The 14,259-nt window shown below is 40.3% G+C and overlaps 1 protein-coding gene across 1 annotated transcript in view; it reads right to left on the bottom strand.

Moving 5' to 3' along the window:
- GPC6 (glypican 6) overlaps positions 1-14,259 on the bottom strand; it is a 998,187-nt gene that overhangs the window by 745,367 nt on the left and 238,561 nt on the right. Inside the window, exon 2 of the mRNA XM_074378417.1 lies at positions 176-334. Coding sequence (XP_074234518.1) covers positions 176-334 — 159 coding nt within the window. The remainder of the gene's footprint in view (positions 1-175; positions 335-14,259) is intronic.

Here is a 14,259-nt window from a genome sequence, read left to right as displayed (position 1 = left end):
GAGATATAAAAATTGTCAAGAGCGCTCATGCCTTTCCCAAAAATAGACACAGTTATAAATGTTTAAGAAGGGAAGCAAAGCTCTGGCTTAAAAAAAAAAATTTTTTTTCATCTAAAAGCAGGATTCTCATCAAAAAGCACGGCCAGAACAAAGAAACAGAAACTGTGTCACCTACCGTCAAATTTCTTGTGCCTGGACACGAAAGTGGTGCGTACGAAGTGACTCGTCTCTTCCACCAGGTTTTCAAACTCCAGTTTGCTTTGCTGGCTTAACTTGTCTTCCATTTCCGTGGTGCAACACGTGTACTCTTGAGGACAGATTCGTAAGTGTTCCCCTGCAAGGAGGAGGCACAGGTCAGCCCAGGAGGGTGAGGACCTGGGGGAATTTACTTCTCGGACATGACCCTCAAATCCTGGGGTCCTTGTTTTACCCCCCTCTCCAGCCCCCCCCCCATGAACTTTTATCCAGGCCCCTGGGTACCCAACATTCCAAACCCTCCAGACTGAAGTTGAACCTGACCCTGTGGTCTGAATGTTTGCATCCCCCACCAGATTCACATGTCAAATCCCACCCCCCGACATGATGGTATGAGGAGATGGGCCTCTGGGAGGTGACAATGTTAGGGGTGGGGTCAGTGCCCTTAGAAAGGAGACCCCAGACCCCAGAGAGCTAGCTTGTCCTTTCGGCCACATGAGGACACAGCCAAAAGATGGGGTTTGTGATCCAGGGAACAGACCCTCACCAGACACTGAATCTGCCAGCAAGACGATCTTAAACTTTCCAACCTCCAGAACTGTAAGAAGTAAATGTTTGTTGTTTTTAAGTCGCCCAGTTTAGGGCATTTCTGTTGTACCAGCCCAAAGGGCCTAAGAGACCAGGCACTTAGTTCCAGCTCCTGTCATGTAAGTGAAGGTACGCTGAAGACCTCAGAAGACCACGAGGGTTTTCTTGCTTTTATTTGAAAGGTACCAAGTAATACCAATTGACAAAAATGCAATACAGTTCTAAGTTGCTCATCTTTGGAAACCTTAAGTAAGGCAAAAGACATTCAGCTGCATCACCACAGTCTGCTAGACAGTGGGGGCAAGAAATGATGGCAATCATTCATCGTGTTCTGTTTCTGCCTGTCCGTCCGTCAGAACACATCAGTTTTCCTCCGGGTGATAGTGAGGGAGCTTTTTACGGCAGGTCTCCTGTGCCACAAGTTCCCTCAGTTGACATTTCTCGTCAGTGAGGAAATGTTCCCCTGCAATGAGGAAGGCACTGATGGGTTTAATTAATGCTTATGTTGTATGGAAATATAAAGTAAAAGGTAATGAAAGTCTTGGGTTTAATTCAACAGACTTCTCTCTGGGTATACTGGGACACTCCTTTTGACAACATTGCTTTCTTCAGTGCTATTCACAAGTGGAAGCCAAACCTTTGCTTCATGAAATTAAAATGGTCTGTTATTGCAGAAAATGTGAATATTCAATTGATTCAGCTCCGTTAGTGTCAAAAATGCTTAACAGAGCCTGCAGAGGGAAGAAGGGAAACCCACCCAATATCTTGCTGAATAAAACCAACAAATTGCCCCTGTGATTAAAATCACAGTAGGGCGTTGACAACCAAATGAACGAACTTCTTGATGGGGTGATTCAAATTCATGTATAATGTTGAACAGTACCCATATAAAATTTTGTCCTGTGCCCCCGTGTGAAGTATAGGGTGTCTGTCTCATGATTCCTCATGTAGTTGGATGCTTTAGTGCCTAAACACCCCCAGAATAAAAAGGGATCACAAGTCTATTGAAGTTAGAACATACATAATTCCTGGAAGGGAAAGAGACCATAACATATCTTATGTATATTTAAAAAAAGGAAAGGAAATGCATTGTACTTGAGAATGATAAACACCATCCCAATATACAAATATACAAATATGAATAAACACATTCAAGATAACAGGTCCCTCCCAGGAGGAATCTGGATTTGAGAGAAATATTCAAATACTTTTATCTATCATCTTTTATTTCCTAAGTTGCTTGATGTTTACACAGTGTTTATTATATTATGATTATTACTTCTCTGTACATTTAAAATATTTTGTGTTAAAAACTTGGAAATATGTCATTAAAAAGTAGTGGCCACCAGAGTTGTACCAGAAAGGAAGGTAGAGGGTAGATGTTAAGAAAGAAAAACAAGCTGCTGTTGACAGAAGCCAGCCCAGCACTCACAGCCAGGTCACCAGGTTACATACACCTAAACAATCTCATAGGACGCCCACCTCAGACAAGATTATTCTGAGACCGTGATGAAATGAGACAAAGCAAGCCCACTTCAAAATTCTGCCTAAGCACAGACAGAAATAAGGTCATCATGCCATCAGAGTCATTAAGATACCTTAATACTGAATCACCTCTGCTTTCTGACAGCATCCAATCTAAGGTGAAGCCCTGCTTCTTTGACCTCTTCCCCAAAGCACCCAACCAAAGTCCAAATCCTATAATAGATTCTGTGGAAGTCCCTCTTACAGAGAAACTCCATGGTTCTCCATGGTGTATTCTCATTGGCTGCATCGAGTGATAACTCAACTTCTTCAACTAGAGATGTGCTCTTGATCAGTTTGGACTGGAAAGTATCGACCATATCAAAATGGGGCAGGATAGAACAATGTGAATTTTGAAAATCTTCCCCACATGATTCTGACACTCACATCCCCTTGAGAAGCACAGTTCCAGCGCTGAAGATGCTGGCAAGGAATAAGCATGGCTTTCTCAAAAGCAAATGGCCCACAAATCATTCATTTTCTTTTTATAAAATGTCAAGTCTAACTGACAAGGACAACGCTCTATTTCCAGACTGAATGGATATTAAATGTTCACAAGTCTGCAGAATGTTCCTTTCTCTGACCAGTAATAAACCATTTTTTTTTAAATCCCCCTCCTCTGTTTTCTATTTCTCCCTCCTCCACTTCCTACTATATTATGCACAAATGAAATGCCCATTTCTCAAGATTTAGTACATCAGGACTGCATTCTACTTCTGAATCATTACAATTTGAGTTTACAACAAAATGCATGGGACTTTTGGTGAAAAACTAACCAAAAGAAAATAAACATTTTATGACCTGAGGGAAATAGTTGTATTTCAGATCTTTTGGGAGGAAACCCCGTGGATCTACATTCATGAAATGAGATTGGATTGGAGGTCTTAAAATCTCTAACTATTCCAAGAAAATCAGTATTTTATGTCAGGTAATAAATAAAAACAGAAAGATACTTCTTAGTGGGACAAATTTAAACCAAAATTATTTCTTGTGTATGTGTGTATAAGGTCATGGAGATACATGTAAGAGGCTGCCTTACTAATTCAAACCATTCTTAATTTTGTTTTTAATAGAACCAAAGTGTCCTCAAGAAGTTAACTCATTTCTCCTCCTTTATACAGGTCCCTGGCAGAGAGAAAATTAAAGGGGTGGAAAAACAGAGATAGACAAGCATGGAGAAAGAAAAATGGTTGGTCACCAAAATATTGAAGAGTCGTGCTGTAGGAAGAGTAAGTCTGTTTTGCAACGTGCTTGGTAGAGTTCCTATGAAGAGACCACGACGATGTCCCCAAGAACACAAGACCAGGGCCCATGAAACATGTGGTCAATTGAGGTCGAGCCTTGTTTCCTTCCTAACATATCACTAGATAAGAAGGTTGTGGAAGAAATAAACTCTTAAACATGTCCTCTCTCTCCCTAATCTGAGGCCACTGATAACTTTCAAAGCGACCTGATGACTTTGAATGGCCACGAAGACTTCGGACAGTCAGACAATTTTGTTTGCAGCGGGTTTATTTCTTTATTTGAGTGTTGGCCCTAGAACCAGGGTTTGCAAACCATGGCCTCTCGGTCAAATCCAGCCGACCGTCTGTTTCTGTATGACCTGTGAGAAAAATGGTTTAAAAAAAATCAAAAGAATGATGTTCTATGCTATATGAAGTGTTATGGAATTCTAATTGAATTGTCCATAAATAAAGTTTTACTGGAAAACAGTCCCACCCACTCACTCACGTCTTGTCTACGGCTGCTTTCGGGTTAGAACAGCAGAGTAGTTACAACAGAGATCGTAAGGCCTGGAACACTTGAAATATTTACTTTCTGAAATCAGACATGACACTACCGGGTACATAATTACCTCTCACCCTCCTGTTCCAATTTCTCCAAAGAGCAAGAATACGAAACTTTTCTCAGCTTCAATACTCCCTGACACTTACGAGTATTTGTATTAATAATGAGATTCTTCCAAAGCTGGAATGCCTACGGAGGAGGAAAAAAAGTGTCCTTTAAGCGCTTCCCACCCACACTCCTTTCTCAAATCCCCTTAGGCACTTTATACGTTATCTGTTACATGACTAGATACAAGACTTCGCTCAACTGGAGGGCCAAGAGGCACCTCCAAGATCACTAATGATAAAGATACCAAACAGCTGGTTCCAGAAGGTCAGGATGAGAGACCGTGAAGGCAGAAAACGTGGGATTGAAACTGTGATGACCGTACTTTTACTTATCAAACATGTATTGAAAATCTACATGCAAATCACAATGGTGGGTTCAAGTCCCACAAGGTCAGGCAATCAGCTTACACAGCTGCCTGCTTCCTTGGGGCACTGGAAGTTCATGCCAGTGACTACCCGGGTCCTTGTATTTTCATAGAAATCATCATTAGCTCTAAGATAAATAAAGGGAATTGTAAATGGGGAAGCAGGGAGTTCCACCAGGAAGTTAGAGAGTAAGTAAAGGCTCAGGGACATACATTCAGACCACAAATTGTCACCTGTTTTCCAAGGAAGAAGAGATGGGGCTGTTCCTCCCTCTATAAGCCCCTTTCAACTGTGTGTCACTCTTTGCAACGTCATCCTTTTAATGCCTGCCCAGGTGTTTGTGTTCACTCCAAGATGCTAACGTGACAGCAGAAATGTGATTTCTACCAGATCGAGTTCTCTCCAGGGATGGCCCAGGGTCTGAAAGCCGCCAGGAATAGACCTGGTGAGTGGCACGGTGGGAAAGAGCAAGAGACAGGAGGACCTCATTAACCACAGGAGCCAGCCTCCGTGGGTCGGCTACAGGGGACTCTCTGCCCTCGGAGGTGACATGTGGTGCATGCACACTCCTCAGAATGCACACTCCAAACAAACAACAAAAGTGAAGTGCCCGAATGAGTCACATCTCACAGACTGCAGACAGCCAAACTCTTGGCTTTTATAGAGCTTGGGAGTGTGGAGGGAAATTTCTACCCTGACACTTTCATGAAGGTGAATGGGAAATCAAAAAACTAAAAGGAAGATGGCAAGATCTCACAACACAGAGCACTTCAACGTCCAAACCTCCAAATTGCATTTGATGAGAGTGCAGTATTTGTTTTAGACTTGGCCCCCTTCAGAGTGTACGTTCTATGTCAAAGTTCTCTCATCCTTGAACTATTAAAATTCCCTTGGTCAATTAGCTGTGTCTGGTACCTGGCTAGAGTTGCCTCATCCTTTGATATGTCGCCTCAAATAACCATTCATTTTGTTCAGCGAGTGCCTGGGAAATTGACTGGAGCACAGAATGAAGGAAACAGGTTTAGGGGAGAAAAATACTCCAGAAAAAAGTGAACTTTTAGCTAGAGTTTCTGATAGCTAAGAAAATTTCAATGGGAGTTAATAGTCCTGGACCATTTTTAGTGTCATAAAGTTCCTATATGAGCCAATCAGCAGTGGCAGAACTTAGGAGAGCAGCATTTTTCAAATGTATGTTCCAGTTCATTTCTTTAAGTTCAAATTCCCCAAACTTTGCAAAGAAGAACTTTTTCAACGATTTTCAGTGTAAAACGTTATTATAAATGATCCTTCCATATCTTTAAGGGTTGCTTTTCTTTAACAAAGTTGTTCAGTGCCATGATCAGAAATTTTCAAACTTTCACCCAAGTTTTACGAAATTCAGTTAATGTTCTACTTCAGTGGATCTTATCACTCAAATATCCTATATTAGTGTCATCCTCGATGGTGCCAGTTTCCTGAGAAAGACTTTAAATGCTAATTCTTGTAGTTATAACATTTTCACTCTGCATTTTGCAAAAAAAGTAATTCCTTTTGAGTGGCACCAATGAGTTAATTGCTGAAATCTGTTCCAAGAATTGCGTAGAGAGGATTTCAAACCTGCTGCTCTAGACAGTAGAGATCCCACCTCCACAGTTCTTCTGCCAATATTTTTGGCCTTTACTGTTTCCTTGCCTTTGTTAGTTCAGAGGAGCTGACGTTCTGGGAGTGAAGATGGGCATAGAATCAAGTGTTGTCAGAATTAACAAGAGTATGGGGAATAGAGCATGGGCAGTGCGTGGATCAGGACGGTCCTAGAGAGCAATGCAGCAGCAGCAGTGACAAAAGCGTTTCTTTTTCTCACATTTTACCTTGAGTCTGATATGTTATAAAATTATTCACCTTGTCAATTGTTCGGTTATCTTTAAATAGAAGGGGTTCCTCCTTGTCTTAAAATGAATACGTCTTATTTAATTCCTACGTGTAAAACTTGGAGACATTTCATAAAAAGCCCTGCCTTAACACAAACAGTTATCAGTCATTTTTAAGTGTAGATACATACTCGTGCATACACATATACACACACAAGAATACACAACATATTCTTTCCCTGTATTTTCTTTAAAAAGGAAACAACAGAAATATTTTAAGAAAAAGTTTGAATTGCTGCAACTTTTCTTCTTCTGAATAGAAAACAGCTCAGCAAAATTGTAAATAAATTTCACAGACTAGCAAATCTTAACAACAATGTGATTCCATGATCTAAAATATGCCACAAAATAGCCACTCAACTTACTAAAACCTTTATGTAAAAAAACTTAATGCAAAAACAATATAAAATGTAATCTCAAAGCTAACCGATGAGTCATACTGATGTAGTTGATTATTTTAAATCCATAGGAGAAAGGGTGCTCAATAACGGTAAAATATTTTTGCACCGAGTGATGGTAAAAGGGAAGAGATGAATTACTTTGTGATTCCTTGAGTTTTCCCAGACTCTTCTCATCATATCTCTGCATCTCCTTGTTAAAGGATTAGGAGAATTAGGAAAATATGAGAGTGAGAAATGATCAAAAGGCAGTGCCCCGCCCCAGACGTGTACTGAAATTGAGCTGAGGGAAGATGGACAGTGGGGCAGTAATGGGCCTGCTTTCCCAAGAGATGCTCCGACAGCTACCCTGATAACCCACCAGTCTCCCAAGGGGACCTCCCTTTCCTAGTCTGAGTTTTACAGTCACCAAGTTGTATGTTCAATATAAAATGTTCATATGGAAGTAGTCAAATGATAACACAATCTCATCAATATTCAAAAAGTTAATTGTTTAGTGTCAAGATAGCTCAAGATAGAATGAAGTCCAATAAAGAAATCTTGATCTCATTATTTCTGTGTTTCAAAATCAAACTGAACTCTAAGCATGGAGAACTTCAGCTATAATCTGTAGGTGTCTGAGAACAAGATAAGCAAAAACCAAGTCAAGGTATGTGAATTCTCACCCCATCATCTCCACTCTCACTGTGATGCACACATTTTTCTTTTCTTATATCCTGTATGTATTATATTTTCAAAGGGCTACTAAGTTCTCCAGAATATAAATACTTAATTATTTGAATTTAACAAGAAGTGAAAGAGTATTTCTTCTAACCCAGGAGCGTCATAAAAAAAAATCACAGTTTTGTGTCAGTGTGGCTAGGCTACGGTCCCCAGTAATTTAGTGAAACATTAATCTAGGTGTTGCTGTGAAGGTGTTTTGTAGATGTGGTTACGATGTGTGACTTTATGTATGCGAGATTACCCTCGATAATGCAGGTGGGCCTCAGCCAATCGATTGAAAGCCCTTATGAGCAAAAAACTGAGGTTTCCTTAAGAAGAAGAAATTCTGTCTTAAGACGGCAGTGAAGCCTCAACTCTGAGTTCTCAGCCTGCCAGTCTGCCCTACAGATTTCAGAATTGTGAGGTCCTACAACACATTGTTTGAGCCAATTCCTTAACATAAACCTCTGTGTGTGTGTGTGTGTGTGTGTGTGTGTAACATATATATGTGTGTGTGCATGTGTCTGCATATATGTATATCTTCTTGGTTCTGTTTCTCTGAAGAACCATGACTGACACAGACACTAACGCTCCAGGAACAGAGAGCGTTTGGAAGCCTCTGTACTGGCTCTACCATCTCCCAGTGCATCTCCAATGACACTTACGACAATTACCTATCATTATCTGTTTAACACAAAGTTTTGAACCATTATTTATTCTTTCCCCCTCTTCAGTGCCCATCAATCTCAATATCTGAGATATTATAGATGGAGTCAGTGTTGTATTGGTAAATATTTAACAACCAGCTCTCAGGTTTTGAAGGGGAGCCCTGGTCGATAGTTTGCCAATTTTCATGGCTGATTTCTAGTTACCAAAATGATGTTACCGACTTCTGAGTTGGGAACAGATGTGCAGCAAGCACACCATCACATCACATTTCCTCTGAACAGACACAGAAACCTTAAGAGTGTGACTCATAATAAAAGAATTAGAAAGTGATGAGTTTTGAGGATTTCTAACCTTATTTTAATGTAATATATTTAACTGCAAATGTATACAATGTAGCATTTAAATAATGACTTTGCTTAACAACAGGTTCACAAAATTCCGGAACATTTAACAACAGAGTTCTCACAAGCTGGAAGTTCCAGTTGCGGCACACGACTACATGAAGTTAAAGGATTGTGTAGTATTGACTGGCTGCTTCTTTCAATGCGTTAAGTCCTCAAATTCAATTAAAATGACCCTAGACCAATGGAATCTGTCATTTCCATAACTCACATTGAGATCTTTGGGCCAAATACCTATTTGCCTCAAAAGGAAATTGGCTCTTGACAGTCACTGCTGACTACTAACGTACAGTAAAGAATTCCCCAGGGAGAGAGGAAAGGCGTGAAACAGAGTGGGTATTTCAGGAATGGTGGAGAGTGGGGACCAGGGCTAAACTGGGTGCTTAAAGGAAGAGTCACTGCGAGTCGCAAGCAGGGTTATCATCACGGCAAGGTGAACCAAGGTGACTGATCCACCGTTTGCAATTTTCATTCCCAGACCGTGGCTGTGATTCCAGGACAGAGCTGAGAAGGAAGCTGTCCCCCTCTGCTACTGTTGTACAAGACCGAAGGTTCATTATCCCATAGCCGTCTGCTCATACGCACTGCTATTATACCCCAAACCAGTAATCATGAGCTCGTCTTATTTACCTTTGCAGTACTCACTGCCTTAGCATAGCTCTTGGCACACGGGAAACTCTGTAACCATGGTAAATGCATCCGACACGTTTGCTCTCTTCCATCATTCATTCACCTGCTTCTTTCACTTCACCCTGGCTTGTGTTATCTTTCAAACTGCAGGACCTCAAAATCATTTAGCACATGTCCACAAGCATTCACATTTAAAGCAGAATAGAGTAGTTCAGAGCTCATCAACTGAATAAGGGTAAGTGTTTCTTGCAAAAGTTTTGCTACCATTGCCTATAATACGTGTGCACTGGGTTGTAATGAACAATGTTATTTCTTACAGTACTTTGTAGGCAAAGAGTTTGCAAGCCAAAGTTCAACCCTGTGTTGAAGCAATAACAGAAAGGGCAAAGAGCCCACTTACTGACGCATTCTTGTGAAACCATAAATAGCCAACGCTCTTTTAGATAGGTTGCACTGATACATGCTATGTTTTCCTCTTCAATAATATCAAGATGCCGTCCCTGTCAGTAGGGATGTCTGAGACATCTTTACCATGCTTCCTAAAAATTTTTAGACAGGCTTATTCTCTGCTTGTGTTTCATAACGCAAGTAGACCCATAAGAGAGACCCATAATTGCTAACCTGGAACCGAGGGATTTAAGCAGCATTCACAAATATGTTGCCAATTTCATGCCTCCTCACAATTCATTTGCCATGCTTGCCGTAGGAATTGCCGAAGACTCTGCATTCAAATGTCCAAAAATGTCTACAATTCTGCAGCCTGAATGGCATCTTTATGGGCATGCTTGGTTAGATCTAGTTATACTTTTCCGACACTGCTTGCCAAGTACACAAAAACAGTAATTCACCAGTTCCCAGGGATCCTCCGCAAGTCAGCTGACCAGAGATGCTGACTTTTCTCTCTCTTGTACTGTAACCCACACTGCGTAAATCAAAACACTTGCTGCCTCCAAGTTCACCCACAGATGATGATCAACTTCAAGTTTATTGCACTGGTCATCCCATACCCATGTTTGCTCACTCAAAGTTAGCAATTTTTTACAATTGAATTTGGTGATCCTGCGGTGATATACAATAAACCAGTTTACAAAGTGCTTGTTTTTGACCCTGATAACAGCAGATCAGCATTCTTACTAAATTATATGACAGTTCACTTGAGAACTTAGGATTTACCGCTCAGAGCCCAATGGCTGTAAACGAGCGCAGACCAATTCGGTAAAGGGGCCAAGGCTAGGTGAGAGTGATTAAGAACCTAATCAAACTGAAGTGCGTGTAAGCCTTTATGATAAATTATTTTTCTTTCCCATAAAATACTGCAATTTTAGTACGCATCTGTAAAACCATGATTGCAACACTGATCATATCATACAGAGTAAAGTAATAAAAGGCAAAATGGCTAGAAATGTTAGAAGATCTATGGTACAGTCTATAAGTGTATATTTCTTTAAGTGCCTGCCTTCATGACAATGAAACTCCATAAGATCTAACATTTTACAACTCATGGAGCCTTTAATTTATAATAATTACTTTAATTCCCACTAATCATTTAAGATGGATGCCCATAGGTAAATATCACTCAGTCTCTATTTCACAGGTGAGTGATGGGAAGCCTACAAAAAGGAGACAGTCTTTTCCCCCCTGGCATCACTTTTGCAATTAATAAAGGGCAAGAGGTGTCTTTCTAAAATTTGTGTATGGGGACCTCGATTTTAAAATGACATCACTTCAAATGCTGTAACAAATTCCAGCATCCTTTCCAACCGGGGGCTTTAAAATGTCAGTGTTCAGGTGACGGCGGTATAGTCGAGTGTTACCGCTCAAACATTTGTGTGATTAAAGCTCAGCCATGGTTTTAAACCAAGAGGAATATAAAACCTCAGAAGAGACGGGAACAAAAACTCTCCAGAAATGAAAGCACATATCCCTATGTATTTAAAGGAGAAATGAAAGGCCAGATTGAATTTTAAAGAGCATACTGCTTAAAGACAATTGTAAAATGCCTTTACATACTATTTCAAAGAAATACCTTATTTTTAATTTAAAACAAATCTCAACAGGAACAAAAGCTCAATAGTTAAGGGCCACTAGGGGCAATCACGGCCTTTTGTCCTTCATAATCTCTTTCTTTGGGATCTGTTTCTTAGAGTGGATTCAAAGGAGGCACACTCGATAGTTACCTATATCCTATAATGGAAACAAAAACTAGGTGTAGCATTGCTTTTACCCAGCACTTAAAATCCAAATATTAAAAGTAACTGGTTAAATCAGTATCATTTGATCTAAGGGAATACTTCATCTATCAGACTGGCTTTTGCAGAGTAAGACATTAACAGAAAATGGGCTTGAATAAGGTCCTAGTTTTGATTTAAAAAAAGGCTACAGTGGGGTGATTAATCCTTGGGGGACAGATATTCCTTCAAAAAGTTAACTCTAGCTTATGTCTATGCATCTCCTTGTGGTTATTTGTCCTTGTAAGTTACGAACTCCGTGGTTAGACTTCCTATATTAAATGCTGCTGTATTGGGGAAAGAGAAAATATACATAAGCATGTGTGTAGACCATTAATAGTACACACAGAAGATAAAGGTCCAGTTAGCCAGATTTATAACATAAGCCTATGTTATCGAGCTGGGTTACTCAGTTTGTCTTCTCAGGACTACTTCATAGTTCATTGGGACATACGTTCTGGTGGTTCACACTCTCAACTCTTGAAAAATGCCCCAAGTTTAAATAATGTCTCCTCCAAGAATTTTACACTGATCACCTTAGCTGAGGTTAATCTAACATGTCCCACATAACTGCATTAATTTTGGCCAGTGCATTTATTACAGTGTTCATTCCAATGCATCTGAGTTGTAATTATTTATGGCGAAGTCTGTATTTCCACTCATCTCTTGCCACCCTCTTTCTTAAGTCCTGTGCCAAACAGGACTACTGGGAGCACAAAATTATTGTGCTCAATTATACTCCGCACCTTGGCGATGCTATTCTCTTCATAGGAAGCGATCAGCTTCTCTTTCGCACCTCCTCTTCTGCCCTCCATCCCTTCTCATCCATCAGGTCTCAGCTTAAACACCACTTCCTCTGAGCCTCCCCGACCCCTGAGTCTAGGTGAAGTGTCACTCCACTTCCTGCTGCCCCATCACCTTTGCACATGACTCCGTATTACACCGCAGGGCAGTGACCGGTCTGTCCACCCACGCCCTTCTCAGAAGCACAATCTGCGTGAGGGGTAGGACTGTGTTTTCTTCATCAACTGCACGTCTACTGCCTAGCTTAGTACTTGGCCCATAATGGCTCTCAATATATTTTGGTTTAGCAAATAAATCAAATTAAAATGAACTGATGCGATAATGTAAGTCATGGACTTTGCACTAAGTAGAGTAGAAGAACGTTCGCTTCACTCAGAAACAACTAATTTAAGAGAAATTTTGTTGAATCATGGCCTATTCGGAAGAAGCGAGTGAAAGCCCCAGTAACTGTCACACAAACACAGTCTATACCAGTGATTCTCAAATGAACTAGAACTCAGAATTCCTCTTTTAAGTAATTAATTTGAACTCCCATTTACATTCCTTTAAAGAAGTATACTGGGTAGTGTAATTACCCATACGCAGCATTTTTAAAGGAATACAATACCCCAGCTGTAATCTAAAGGAGAACATTTTAAAGTATGCTATCTTGGGCCGTAGCTAAACTTGAGGCAAAAGAAGTAGTCAGATGTTTGACACAAGTCCAGCATCACAAACACAGCAGCTGTACATACAGACTAACATTGGTATGACAGACTGGCACATCCCACTAAGAAGATTTTTCTGGATGAAATGAACAGCTCTTGGTAAAAATTCCCAAATAAAACAAATACAAATTTCTCTTGGATTTACATGATAGTCATATTCCTAGAAAATTAAGAGTATATTAATATTGCACAACAATAACTCATGTTTATAGGAAAATGGAGCGAGGTTCTAGAATTTTCTGTGTACCGATCAGAGACTCCGATAGGATGTTAAAAGTTGTGCAGGATGCTGGACAGGTCTACATTTTGCAGGAAGTTCCCACTCATGGATGGATATCTTTTGGTAACTACCTACCAAGACTACCAAGAACTTTCTAGAGGAGATAGCTGCCCTGGAAGAGAGTTGGACTAAATGAACTTAATAACATTTCTGACTCTGGGATCCTACAATATTATACATTCTTTACCTAGACATAAGGTAATTAAGGCAAATTTAACAGACATATTCAAGGCAAAAATATTTAAAGCGAGTAGGGTGTGAGCCATTGAGCTGAAACTGTTGGCTGTTTTTTCATTCACTGACTCATAACATCTGTACAATCTTCTACTCATTCTTTCAGTCAAGCATTTGAGTGCCTACTGTTAGAAGGAGGGCCCTCTGCCACTTCCAAATACTTAATCACCTTGAAATTTTCTACAGAAAATGTCTCAAACTCCAGTTTGAAAAACCCATTGATTGACCTCAAGCTCAACCATCCTCCCAGGAGTCCTTCTGTTGAGTACTTTGAGGTGAGTGGAGAAAAAGAATTTCTCCTGAACAGAGGAAAAATTAGTTCAGTTCCCCACTTAAAGTGCCCAGGAGACGCTAATCCTTTATGCTGCGGAATGCTCCCGATTTCCTGGAGAAGTTCCCAGAAATAAGGCAGGGAGTCAGAGGTGATTGAACTTGCACAAACCTATTAGAAGAACATCTGACAGTCTTCCCAGACTCCTAGATGATATTCTATTTCACTGACACTTAGGTTCATTTTCTTTTCCAAACACAGGCTCTCAGACAATCGGGTTTTGATAGCACATTTTGTGAGAAGAATCTTTAGTTACCTCTTGGGGGGTATGTTCCTGACACTCTGCCCAACGCACTGTGGAGAGCAAATGGTATAGCATGGATTTATTTCATCACCTCGCTGTGCAAATGGCTGTAATTTACAAGCCTGGAAGTATGCATCCTCTTGAGATTCACAGAAA

The sequence above is a fragment of the Camelus bactrianus genome, chromosome 14 (assembly GCF_048773025.1).
Source record: "Camelus bactrianus isolate YW-2024 breed Bactrian camel chromosome 14, ASM4877302v1, whole genome shotgun sequence".
Classification (NCBI taxonomy): domain Eukaryota; kingdom Metazoa; phylum Chordata; class Mammalia; order Artiodactyla; family Camelidae; genus Camelus; species Camelus bactrianus.
Note: the sequence above shows the minus strand (reverse complement) of the source record. Positions and strands in the feature narration are given on the sequence as shown.